At 50.5% G+C, this 12,919-nt stretch overlaps 6 protein-coding genes across 6 annotated transcripts; 1 reads left to right on the forward strand and 5 right to left on the reverse strand.

Moving 5' to 3' along the window:
* On the reverse strand, positions 1–1,746 carry Pmar_PMAR013648 (hypothetical protein; the record flags this gene model as incomplete). Its single annotated transcript, XM_002765539.1, has 1 exon — positions 1–1,746. The coding sequence occupies one exon, from the start codon at positions 1,744–1,746 to the stop codon at positions 1–3; it is 1,746 nt and encodes a 581-aa protein (XP_002765585.1).
* Positions 1,747–2,041: 295 nt separating this feature from the next.
* On the reverse strand, positions 2,042–5,944 carry Pmar_PMAR013649 (Retrotransposable element Tf2 155 kDa protein type, putative; the record flags this gene model as incomplete). The annotated part of the gene is made up of 1 exon (XM_002765540.1): positions 2,042–5,944. The coding sequence occupies one exon, from the start codon at positions 5,942–5,944 to the stop codon at positions 2,042–2,044; it is 3,903 nt and encodes a 1,300-aa protein (XP_002765586.1).
* Positions 5,945–7,800: 1,856 nt separating this feature from the next.
* On the reverse strand, positions 7,801–8,975 carry Pmar_PMAR013650 (hypothetical protein; the record flags this gene model as incomplete). Its single annotated transcript, XM_002765541.1, has 2 exons — positions 7,801–7,839; positions 8,037–8,975. The coding sequence occupies 2 exons, from the start codon at positions 8,973–8,975 to the stop codon at positions 7,801–7,803; spliced, it is 978 nt and encodes a 325-aa protein (XP_002765587.1).
* A 738-nt stretch (positions 8,976–9,713) lies between these two features.
* On the reverse strand, positions 9,714–10,035 carry Pmar_PMAR013651 (conserved hypothetical protein; the record flags this gene model as incomplete). Its single annotated transcript, XM_002765542.1, has 2 exons — positions 9,714–9,941; positions 9,994–10,035. 2 exons carry the CDS (start codon positions 10,033–10,035, stop codon positions 9,714–9,716), a joined length of 270 nt encoding a protein of 89 aa, XP_002765588.1.
* Positions 10,036–10,356: 321 nt separating this feature from the next.
* On the forward strand, positions 10,357–10,640 carry Pmar_PMAR013652 (hypothetical protein; the record flags this gene model as incomplete). The annotated part of the gene is made up of 2 exons (XM_002765543.1): positions 10,357–10,415; positions 10,517–10,640. The coding sequence occupies 2 exons, from the start codon at positions 10,357–10,359 to the stop codon at positions 10,638–10,640; spliced, it is 183 nt and encodes a 60-aa protein (XP_002765589.1).
* A 997-nt stretch (positions 10,641–11,637) lies between these two features.
* Positions 11,638–12,831, reverse strand: Pmar_PMAR013653 (hypothetical protein; the record flags this gene model as incomplete). Its single annotated transcript, XM_002765544.1, has 1 exon — positions 11,638–12,831. One exon carries the CDS (start codon positions 12,829–12,831, stop codon positions 11,638–11,640), a length of 1,194 nt encoding a protein of 397 aa, XP_002765590.1.
* Positions 12,832–12,919: the final 88 nt, after the last annotated feature.

Consider the following 12,919-nt stretch of genomic DNA (forward strand, 5'->3'; position numbering starts at 1 on the left):
TCACAGAGAACGTCTTCTCTCGTCAAAGGTCCTTTCCAAAGCACCAACAGTGATACTGTAGTCTCGAACCATACCAAGAACTGCACTAAGAGCGTCATCCGTGACTTCACCTAGGTCAGCAAATCGAGAAGCCAAGGTCTTAGTGGAAGGGCACTCCCTAGCAGCGTCAATTTGCTCCAAGGTTGTAGTAATCCACTCGTTATCGTAAACCTTGAAAGTGCTTAACGGAATACCAGACCGAAGGTTCATTAGGCGAGTATGAGCCAAGAGAAAACATAGTCGTCCTTCCTCAATGGTCAAACCACTAAAACCACCGTGCTCATCTCTAAAAGGACTGACAAAGGCCTTCTCGCTTCGGGCGAAGAACAGATAGCCTGAAGGTCTAAAGCCGAAGGTAAAGCCAGCTCTTAAGAGACGTTGTAGCGCGTCCTCACAATGGCGACGACAACAAAAGAACAAATTACAACTATTCATAGTACTTCCCGAAGGTCGGCCGTGTCTGGTGTGGTAGGTCACCAAGTGCGGATAGGCACCACACTCGTAGCAATACCTCAATAGAGCGGAAGCCGAAGGTAACCAAAGGCCATCATCTCCACCGCAGGAGTTGAGGATGCCATGACACAGTAACACATTGCCAACCAAAGGTCGGTGGATGAAGTCGTCGTGGACCAGTCCAGCCATCACAGCATGGTCAATAATCCAAGGTCCGTTAAGGGCCTCGAAACATGTTTCACCTAAGGTCTGACGCTGAGCAGCCAAGTAACGGCGCCACTCGCGACCAGGACCATAAGATTCGCTTCGACAATAGTCCCAGACCCAAGCATAGCGATCATGATGAGTCCTTCTCTCAACATACTTAGGCACCAAGTGAGCGTAATCGTAGTCATTACGAACAGAAAAGGTCACCTGTAAGTTGTTAACAGAAGTAGAGGATGTCGAAGGTCTAGTAGGCGTCGATGTAGACCAAACTGTACCAGGTCTCGGAGGCATCATACGGGACGAAGAGGAACCCAAAGGTCCAAGCGAAGCCTTAGGGAAACTCCTTGAAGCAGAACGCCAATCCAAAGGTGCCGGAGTAGAGGACGGCGGCCAACCTGGGGTCACCGGAGGAGTACGAAGGCCTCCCGGTGTAGACATACCAGCACGGGCATTACGGGGACGAAGGTTAACACGAGACGGCGTAGCAGACCTAGACCAATCCCAAGGGCCATACCTATGAGTAATCCCAGCAGCCACACTACCTCCACGACCATTAGTAGCGGTAGTAGGCGGGGCCTTAGCAGTAGCCGTAGCCGTAGCTGACAAAGGTCTAACGGGAAGGGGCTGCGGTGAGACGGGCTCTTCGGGGAGGTCGTCAGAGTCACTCTCGGGAATCTCGTGTAGACTGCTCATAACCGAAACAGCGTCGATGGCAGAGTCAGCGTCTTCCGACATGTCGTTAGGGGGCTCGACGATACGGCGAAGGTTTTGTAGAAACGAAGGGCAGGCCACGCCCTCATCTCTAGCGAACTCTTCTAGCCTGCGACCAAGTTCCTTGTGCTCAGCTCTAGCGTCGGGTAAGGTCGAGTCCACAAGGGCCTTACGGACTTCATCGAGATAATAATCAGCACGATGAGGTTCCTTCAGGCGGAGCCTAGAAACAAAGGTCGCACCCCTCGGGGACAAGGTCGAGACAAAGTCGCTGACGGCGGCGTCATCAAGCTCGGCTTCGAGAACATACCAAGGGCGAGTTAGTTTAGCTCCCATGTCAACGGAGATACCAAGGTAGCGGTTCAAAACGTGTCAGCAAGGAGACGTTCATCGCACACGTACTCCAGGCGGCTAAATCGATCAAAAATACGGGCGCTCTTTACACGGCGCATGAAGCTTCAGCAATAATCAAAAGAACAGTAACAATAATATTAGTTTATCTCAGGATATCTCAGGATATCCAAGCAGGTCAGCGTATAGCAGCAATAAGAACGGGACCAGGCCGAGGTGGATAGCAATCCAGAGGCGCGCATAGAGAATAGTATCAACCAAGGTAGGTCTTCTTACATAGCTACTGGGGCCTCCGAGAACTCTCTTTCAGACCACCAGGGCCAAGAAAGCTCGGGTCGAATCGTACAACCGGATGCGGCTGTCGTCGTGGACGATCTCTGGTGAGAGTCCACTCTTGCGGAACCTCATAAGACGGAGCATCATCAGGATCCTCATTCGCCGACTCGAACTCTGGTGCTTCATCGTTAGAATTCTCGTTCTCAGGAGCAACAGAGAGTGGCGACACGGGAGCCTCGGACGGAAGGTCGTCTTGTGGAAGAGCATCTACTACTTTGGCAGGTTCGGGTTCATGTTGGGAGTGTCGTTCAGAACCGTTTCTGGGGGCAGGTGTTGAGTTCTCAGTAGGCGGGACGGATACATCCGAAACCTCCTGGTCTTCAACTTCCTCTTCCTCCTCCCCCCTTAAGAGAGAAGGGTGCGGTGAGAGAGGTGGCATAGAAAGGTCGGACTCGGAGTCACTATCGGCAGCCGGAGTAGTACCAGGGCCGGGTGGGGTCGGGGGAACCGCAGCACATTCTGACCGGAACGTTGGCGGAACCGAAGGACTAGTAGGAACCTGGGGGTCTACAGGACCTACACCCACATCTCGCGATACGAAATTAACTTCGACCGGACAGTCAGGTGACGTCGGCGGGAATACCGGGACATCGTCGAAGGTAGGGTCGACGTCAGGAATGATAGCTTCTCCGAGTATAGCACCTTCTTCACCGTAGACCATAGTAGCCACATCTTCGGGTAGATGATCGGGTTGAATTGGGTCCAGAAGTAGATGATCCACAGTAATAATCTTCCGTCGGCGTGTAGCCGGATGAACAATTTCTAAGGTCTTGTTGTTAAGGCCAGGCAGAGCGTTAGAGACAAACCAGTTTCCTTCCCATCGGGGATCCAGTTTATTAGACCGGGCAGGACCTAAGGTCTCTAAGCGAACTCGTAGTCCAGGGCGAAACAACCTAAGCTTAGCCTTAGAGTCGAACGTTGCCTTGTACACAGTGGCAGCATGTGTAACACACTGGTCAACGTTATCAAGAATTCTAGCTCTAGTAGAACTCAAGAAGTTGGCATAGGTCTCGGGGTCGAAGAAGCGGGTCTCGACACTATCCAAATCCGGGAACCAAAGGTCAGGCGGGTTCCTACCGTACATCAAGTAGAAAGGAGACGCCTTAGTCGCCGAATGGATACTAGTATTATAGTACCAGACCATAGAGCCTAAGTGACGTTGCCAGTCATACACCGAGTCCACATGAGTCCTAACCATCTTGAGAAAGGTCTGGTTGAACCTCTCAACGAGGCCATTCCCAACCGGATGATAGACGGAACTCTTGGACTTGCGGACACCGAGCAATCCCAACGTCATCTTGAACAACCAAGATTCGAACGGAGGGCCTTGATCCGAATGTAGTCGTCGTGGAGGACCAAATAGCAGGAACAGTTGAAACAAGGGTCGAGCAACATCCAGCCAGGTATGTTGTCGCAGGGGTACCACATGAGCCCATTTCGTAAAGTAGTCTTGCATAACCAGTAGTGTAGAGATACCGTCCGGATTCGTAGGAACCGAGAGTAGGTCCACAGCTATGGTTTCCCAAGGTCTGCCTATCGGAACCGGCATCAGCGGCGCCGGAGCCGGTGAAGGTCTTTTAGCATCCAGACATCGCTGGCACTGAGCCAAGGCATGCTCAATGTCGCTAGCCATGCTGGGCCAATAACCATATAGTTCCACCTTAGGCAGTACTTTGTCGACGTTGAAGTGACCAATCTCTTCGTGGAAGTGTTCGATGAACGTTGGTCGTAGAGAGGCTGGTATAACAGGAACCCAGCGCCGTCCAGTGTAGGAGGTGGGAGCACGTTCTCGAACAACCAATCCATCGGCAATACCAAGAGTCCTCCAGACCCGTCTATAAGGTCGAAGGTCACGTTCAGTTAGCTCGTTACGTCGTAGGGGCTCGGAACTTAGTAACCGTTGATACAACCGTCGAAGTACAGGACAATTCTTCTGCGATTGAAGAATATCCTCCTTCGAGTAAGCGTCCTCCAAGGTCACCACACCAACGGGCAGGGCAGGCGGCGCGTCGATCGAATCCGTCGGAACAGGACGAACCCGTGACAGAGCGTCGGCACGAAGATTCTTCTTACCCGGTACATAAACCACGTCAAACTGATACTGTTGCAAAGCTAGCAACCACCGTTGCAACTTTGACGAAGTCGCAGTCTTCAGCCATTGCAAAGGTCTATGATCGGAGAATATCTTTACCCGGAGCTGGTAACCAAGATGCAGATGTCGAAATCGTTCAAGACACTTGAGAACGGCGTAGGCTTCCTTCTCGTAAACCGGCCAGTTCAACTGAGAACCAGTCAGAGTCTGGCTATAGAATGCCAAAGGTCGGCCGTCTTGTTCCAAGACGCCACCGATAGCATAATTAGAGGCGTCGCAAGCCATCTCAAAAGGCCTTGAAAAATCAGGGTACTCCAAGTACGGAAGGTCGGTCAACGCTTTCTTGAGGTCTTGAAAGGCGATCAGATGCTTCTCATCCCAAAGCTCAGCCACCCGGTCTTCCTCCCTCGCAGCCGTAGTGAGCAGTTTCTGTAACGCCTTAGAACGGTCAGCGAAGTGGGGAATGAAATGGCGGTAGTATCCAACCAACCCGAGGAAACTCCTAAGGTCTGTTGCCGTACGAGGGGTAGGCCATGCCGAAATAACCTTGACCTTGGTCAGGTCTGGAGACATACCATCCGCGGAGTAGCGGTGCCCAAGGTAGACAACCGAGTCCATACCAATCGAGCATTTGTCTCCAGCCAAGGTCAGACCAGCTTCCCGAAAAGCCTCGAAGATCAACCTCAGGTGACGGAGGTGTTCCTCAAGGGAACTCGAGAAGACAAGAACGTCGTCCAAGTAAACGCGGACGAAGTCAAACTTCCCAAGGACCAAGTCCATCAACCTTTGGAAGCTGGCAGGCGCATTGCACAGTCCGAAGGGCATCCGGGTCCATTCGAAGAGAGGGAACCCTGGGCCCGGACAGAAAGCAGTCCGTCGCCGATCCGAAGGTCGAACCTTCATTTGCCAGTACCCGCTACGAAGGTCAATAGTAGAAAATACCTTCGCACCGACTAGGTGTTCTTGAACATCGTCAGGCCGGGGTAGCGGATACGAGTCGACCCTAGTGACCTTGTTGAGCGACCGGTAGTCGACACACATTCTAACCTTCCCATTTTTCTTAGGGACGAAGACACAGGGGAACTTATAAGGAGAGGTGGATCGGACGATCAAGCCGTCGTTCTCCAGCTCCTCAAGCTGCGCTGTAATCTCCGCTCGCCATTTATGGGGCAAAGGTCGAGTGCGCTCGGCGATAGGATTGTCATCGGTCACTATAATAGCGTGGTCCACAAGGTCGCAATGACCGGGCTTGTTCACAAAAAGGTCACCAAACTCCTCGCATAGGGAGCGGTAGCGTGATACACCAGGTCTCGACTCCTCGAAAGTCGGGTAGGACTTATCCTCGTCGTGAAAGTCGGGGACAGCATAGTCCGAGGAAATAGCAAGGTCATCGTCTAATAGCACATCCGGGGAGATTCCCGGCGTCGGCCAAGCCTCCGTGTCCTCAGTACCAGTCGTAGTGAAGGCTCTGAACTTGGGGTACTTCACGGAGTCGCCCGAAGGTCGGACGGCGGCAATAACCGATTTGCCTAGAACCACGTCCACACCTTTGATCTTGAAGTCTACCAGGTTAGCATGGGTAGAAACAGGCTGGAAAGCCTTAGTTAGGGCGACATCGGACTCGTCGGATGTCCGTACCGGATCTCCGTCACCGCCCCACGAACTAGGGCCATCCCGTACCGTTCGTCCGACAGATCGTCCTCGAGTAGGGCTTGTCGCCAACATAGTCTGTGTAGACGGGCTAGCACCACCCATTGTACCTTCCATCGTAGGGTGCAATAGAGGTGCAGTGCGTGTAGCGGGACTTCCCACTACAGGATAAGGTCTTCCCCTACCATAGGATGGGTTGACGGAAAAATGTGCCATAAAATCATGGCCGATAACCATGTCGTAGGCCAAGGTGTCGACCACAAGAAACACCATTTCGAAGGTCTCGTGAGGCTTACTAGCGTCAAAAACAGGGTTCGGGGAATCGTACAGACGCAAGCTCAGTCGACAGGCTCCGAGTATACCGAATGGCTTCTGGTCGATGGTCACCAAATCTATATTATTACAGGGAAGTATAACAGCACCACTAGGTAGGAACCGGCGGTGTACCAAAGAAAAACAGCTACCCGTATCAATACAGGCCTTCAGCGGCTGGGTAACTTGGACATTGGTCAACAGTTCGGCATGTAAAAATAGACCAACCTCTGCGCCGAACGTACAGAGGTATATCGTCGGGTCCGGCGGTTGAGGACCCCTCGTCAACCGCCGTCTTAGTTTCCCGACGACGAAGGTCCGGCCTTAGAGCCGTCACCTCGTCTAGTGGGGCAGCTACGGGCTAAATGTCCGTCGCCTCCGCACAGATAACAACCGGTAGAGAACTTCTTCTGGGCACAGTCCTTCGTGGCATGGGGACCACGGCAGATACCACAGACACCAGGACGACGGAACGAAGGTCGTTGTTGTCCAGCAAGTCGTTTCTCTAACATACATCGGACCGAGGCTCGATTGGATCGAGATATCGAAAATCGATCGATTGTTCGGTGCTAATCAATCGAGGATGCTGCGGCGGGCAGACGAATCGATTCGATTCGAGGAATCGATCCACCTCGAAATTCGAAATTCATTGAAATGCTCTCCTACGTCAGCATTGAGGGTTACTTATAGGGTCTACAGCACCTGTCATATTATTGCAACAATTCAGGATGCCTTTAGCAAAGCACTTCCACGAGAAGAAAAAGTAAGGGTCGAGGCTAGACCGCTCAGTTGATAGCCACAGGCACTGGGAGGCTGTCTGATTATCTGACTCGGATAGACTCCATCAGCGAGATACTGAATATCCGCGCACGACCTTGCTGTTCGCCCGAGGCGAGTCGCTTTGCTGTGGCACGCTGCCAATTGCGGCGACAGCCAGATATTCTGCAGATGCCGATTCCCCGGGTCGGAAGGATGGTATTCCCCGGGTTCGGTCAGATTGCGCGTTTGCCTCGAGCCTCGACGAACCCTCGAGATAGTTCTTCGGTAATTCAGAAGAAGATTATCCAAATACTATTTCTGAGCATAATCCACACCGCAAATTCAATATCCCTAGTAGCGGCTACTAAGTAGCCTAATAACTCTAATAGTTATCGCATATAGCATAGGTTCAAAAATCCGGATTCTTCGCCCCGCCCCTAAATTACTCAATCCGTCCCTAAATATGCCACATGCGTTCTAAAGTTGGATGAGTCATCCGCTATCGTTACAGCTTCTCTGAGACTGACAGTTTCTGTCTCAGTGACCCATACCAGTATGCTTAGCTAATAAATGTAGTTACGTGGTGGAGTTCAGTACGCTCAGTACGTGTTCAGGGCGGCCATTGGCCGCCGGCCAAGATCAGTAGATAGCACGGCTCAACACAACGATGTGAAACTAGATTGATCATTGCGTCGGCCAAGGTTTCGAAACGTTCAAGCCAGTGGCTGGTCAAGTTCGAACATGTATCTTTCAGACGGCCAGGGTCAAGCGTGATGCACATGAGTTTTCCTCAAGATGTCATGGCAGTCAACAAAGCCACGTGACATGCTTGCAGTGAAGCTTCAGGGACGCTCGGGTAGCTTGAAAAGTTAGGGGCCGGTACGAGTCATTTAGGGGCAGATTGGGCAATTTAGGGGCGGATTGAGTACCTTAGGGGCGACGAATCTAGGGGCGCGGATGAGCAGGTGCCGGGTTTCAGTGGTTCCATTGTGCGCAACTTTTCGAAATAGAAAATACATAAAAATGCCGGAGCCTTGGATCGAACCGGCGCCCCTAAATCGAAAGAATCGATTCGAGATCGATTCTCGGTTACCGGTATCGATATTGGACCAATCGATTGTATAACCTCTGGGACCGAATCGATTCGAGATCGAGCCTCGAAACTCGAAAAGTTCAGAAGTATGTTCTCTAAATCTTGGATCTTCTCGACCATCTGTTGGATGGTGGCATTAGTATTGGGGGTCTGTGTAGTCACCGCTGCCAAGACCTTCTGGAGCTTGGCTTCCACCTGTTGCAGAGCGGGGCTGGAAGCCGAAGTCATCTCCATGGCAGGTGTATAGTCACTGATAATGTCGACCATCTCTTCGATTTTCGAAGGCTGGCGTCTTCTCAGCTCCGCTTTAGCCGCGGCTGGGGCGAGCGCGATGAGCTTGTTGAGAATCATCTGGTCTAGAGAACCATCGGATAGCTTCTTCTCATCAGTAAGCTTCTTATTGTACTCAGTGAGCATGCGCCTCGCCTTCGCCAAGAAGGTGCCGACATTAGTACCAGGTGCCCAACGAAGATCGTGGAAGTTGTCCAGGAGAGCGTCTGCAGGACGTCGAGCCAGCATCTGGGACATGATGCGGCTGTCCTCCTCGAAGGTCACCTTGGGAGCGTACTGATCCCACATCTCGTAGTACTCGTCAGTGAGGTACATACCAAGGCGGGCCGCCTTAGTACCAGAGCTCCAACCGGCGGCGTTGGCAGTGTTCTCGTACCGACGTAACCAAGCACTAAAGTCAGTCGTACCGTTATACCGTTCGGGCATCTGCAAGCTGATGCGAACCTCCTCCTTACGACTACCGTTGCCGATAGCCGTAGTGGCGGCCGCAGAGCCAGCTTCAGCCCTCACAGACAGAAGGTCACAGAGATCGTTGTAGTCTTTGGCGTGCTCCAGGGCCAGTCGAGTATGGAGGGCTGCTGCCTCGGCGCCCATTTGGGCCTCCTCAGCGTCAGCCTTCGCCGTTTCCTCGACTATGGCCAGATCCTTCTTGTGGAAGTTACCAGTGCTAGAAGCAGACATAGAGAACAGAGTACCAAGGCAGGAAGAGGTCGGTCTTGACAACAGAACCAGATAACCAGGCTTGGGAAAGAGGTCGTCGAAGTGATAGCAAACAAGGAGCTGCTACCAGAAATGTAGGTCTACGCGTTGCAGAGCTACAAGTGACCAAGATCGTTGCTGATACTTCGGCGAACTTCAAGAACACAAGGCTTGTTTTCAGTCAAAGGTCGACTAGAACAGCCAAGGATCAAGCCAGAGTGAATCCAGATCGGACTAAGTCGTAACGACACGTTAGCGACTCGTTAGCGAGTTCCAAGGTCGTGACACGCAGAAGGTGACGTGACACCTGGATCGATTATCCAATCGACACGGCTATAGGCGAGCCAACCAAGGCCTAGTTTAAGGAATGTCAAGCGACCAAGAAAGCAAGTGTTCCAAAGGTCTACACAACCTAAGGTCTACACACAAAGTCGTCTGTCCCTAATATGCGCATTTTCGGTCGGCACAGAATTTTGAACGAAGAACGAACGGGACTTCAGATAGCGATCCGTGAATCTGAGGCTGTGATTGGACCTAGCCACCCCCTTCGATGTTAGATCAGACACACTACTGTAGCACTGTGTACGTTCTCTGGAACTGGTCGGATTAAAGTCCTTTCACTAAGGAGAGTGTGCGGATTCCAAGGAACCGTTTTCAGTGACAGAAGTCCTCGTTCAAAAAATATGCAAAATATGGAGGGCGACTGAAAGCTCTTCGACCTTACAGTTCGGCCTTGGATAACAGTTGGGCCTTGGATAACAGTTGGGCCTTGGAGAACAGCTCGGCCTTGGATAACAGTTCGGCCTTGGATAACAGCTCGGCCTTGGATAACAGTTGGGCCTTGGAGAACAGCTCGGCCTTGGATAACAGCTCGGCCTTGGATAACAGTTCGGCCTTGGATAACAGCTCGGCCTTGGATAACAGTTCGGCCTTGGATAACAGCTCGGCCTTGGATAAATCACACCGCAGCCCCAACCGTGGTATTATTGGTAATGCGTACTCGACGCCTCGTGGACGAATTCCTCCTGATGTATATCGTCATGACAGTACAGGAATAGTAATTTGACAGGAGCGAAGTATTCCAGTGTGCCCATTCGGACACCTAATCGGTACTTACATGATTGGAGGAATCGGGAGAGTATTTGCAATGACCAGCGTAACAGTAGACGCCATCATATGCGACGAGCGAGTATTGAACTTCTCATGAATGGGTATCTCGCATTAAAGAGGGGTCCGGATCACCATGTGCCATGGTGACCATGTTGGATAAACATGGTCACCAAAGACCAGTATCGTGCATGGAATATGGATGCAGTAGAGTACTGTGTCTTCAGGCACGGCCAACTCAGTAGATCGCCTAATCATGAACTACGATGGCGTCCTCCCTGTCTCTACCGGTAAGGGTGGCGAACTAGCTCACAAGTAGTCAATGGCCTTGATGAGAGGCCTACTGCGGTTCCTATACTTGGTAGTGGATATCAGCTCAGGGGGATCACGCGGGAGTCATTCTCTGATGATCTCAGGTTAGATTTCATAGTATCGCATCTTTGTCTTGATTTCATCCCCCAATTCTTCGACCTCAACCCTATCAGTAACTTGTCCGTCCTTGTGGACTACGATCCTTATCAGACACACGTGATGTATTAATAGTGTGGGGTTCGTTGCACTCAGTAGATCCACCTACCAGAGGAAAGCAGCCCATACCAGACTGTGCTGATGGGCTTATAGAGGAAACCAAGCCCAACTCAGTGTGGGTAATCCATGTCCCAATACTTGGCCATACGTGATCATTCAACCCAGGTGTCTGTGATATCACTATCACCAGAATTATATGCGGTACGGAAAGTTTTAGACATGACTGGTGACACCTTCTCTGTTGCTAGTAGTCCTATACATTTCAAACGTTTAATGCAGAGTAAGTTATCTGCTCGCTACTAATGCTGGAGTCTGCGGTAATCAGAGCATCTTACCCTACCATACTGGGTTAGTTCCCCGAGTTACATCAAAATGGGCTTCCCAGAGCATGGGATGGTAACCGTACAACGGATCCACCAATGAAATGTATGTGTCACAATAGGCTACAACAGACCTCTGTATACGCCTTTCAGAACAGTGTCGTGGTGGTGAGTTGGACCTGTACAATCAGGTATATTTGTCCATAGTGTCACAGCCCAGTCTGTGAGATACCAGTTAACTGTCCAGTACATAGACTCGTCTTAGTGGATGATGATGTGCTGAAGAAACATCATCGACACATTTACTTTATGCCAACGTAATCAAATTCATATTTCTCGAGTCGTTGAGTGCATTATAGGTACACCTTGTTACCAATAGTAGACTACCCCAAGTCCTATACATGCGGAATTGACTTCTCAGATGGCGGCCCTAGATGTGATCAGTGCTTGAGTGATGTTTGCTACGAATGTGATATGTTTGCTCATAACAAGCTCTGTCGTTTCTCAAATTCTATGTGTTGCCGTTGTTCATTGACCATCAACACAATGAGTGCTGATTCACATGTGAAAGATAGGATGGATTATATTCACATCACAACCCAGTGAACAGTGTACAAAGAACATCAAGTGAAACACCGTCAAAGTGAGTACTATACGAAGCACAACGATAACGTACTATAGATATCTATCTATTTGAGACGGCAATCAGCAGCCATAGAATGATAGTCATTACAAACGGAGAAGCCCATGTCTTGAGAGTAACTATCTCCATAAAAACAGCGAGACCATTCCCAGTTATGGACCGCAAACAGTGTACCATTGACGTCAAAGAGATGATCGAACTGTTCTTGGGTGACGATACCCTCCTCTACCATACGTTTGGTCAGATTGTTGAGGGTATTCCATATATACTCGATGCCACCATTAGCGTCGGGATAAGAGGAGGTATCCTTAGCGCACATCGACAACTTACCACACCCATGCCCCATCTTACACGAGCCTTCGACCATAATGGTAATCTTAGCCTTGAGATCCTCCCAACCAGGCTTAGTACATACGGTGCATTGCTCGGTCATCATCCACTTCATGCGTTCGAGCAGATCATCCTCATAACTACCACCTAATTCATTTCTGTACAACATCATAAGGGCGTGGTCTGCATAACGCATAACGTATTCAGTCTCCTGAGAGTTCTCCTCACCCTCGATGGTACTATCAACGTAAATGGAGTTAGGTAGATACCCCATACCCTGAGTCACTTCGTTAATCATATCATGGGACTTCGTGAGGGCCTCTTTATAATATTCATCGGCAATATGCTCGACATCAAAGCTGATACCAATAGGGGATATCTCAGCCATAGTCTGCGCTGACACAGAGCGCATGAGGAACTGCTCGAAGGTCGTCACGAATCCCACCATCTTCTCGCCATTCTTATCGACAACATCACCATAAGTAAGCCAGATGACGCCGTTGTTACCAGTCTCCTGACGCCACTTCTTCATCCAGCTTACGAGCTTGGTCTGATCCTTAATGATGTTATAGTTAGAGGCATCAGCAATGTTGATATACAAATCTCCACAATTCCACTGACGGCCCATATCACTTTTAGCAAAGTTGGTCAAAGAATCATCACCTTCCCTCCAATAGCTCTGAGACCAGGTATAGGTACCAATCTTATTCCCACTACACGCATCAGAGGATATTGGCCTAGCAGTTGGTGGGAAAGGAGTACTAGCAGGGAATGTCACTGGTTGGTTAGGGTCATCAGGGAGAGCGGATGGCAAACTCCCACTACCTTTACTACCCCCTGTTGTCGAACATCCTTGCATGCCGAACATGAGTAACGTACAAGTAGCCGATGCTGCAGTAGACCACCTCATTATAGGAACTAGTAGGATATGAGATAAGAAAGAAACCTGTGGTACTCAATATAGGTCGTATCCTAGCGCGATCGAAGGGGATAATCTC

Source organism: Perkinsus marinus (assembly GCF_000006405.1).
Source record: "Perkinsus marinus ATCC 50983 genomic scaffold scf_1104296975428, whole genome shotgun sequence".
NCBI classification, from domain to species: domain Eukaryota; phylum Perkinsozoa; order Perkinsida; family Perkinsidae; genus Perkinsus; species Perkinsus marinus.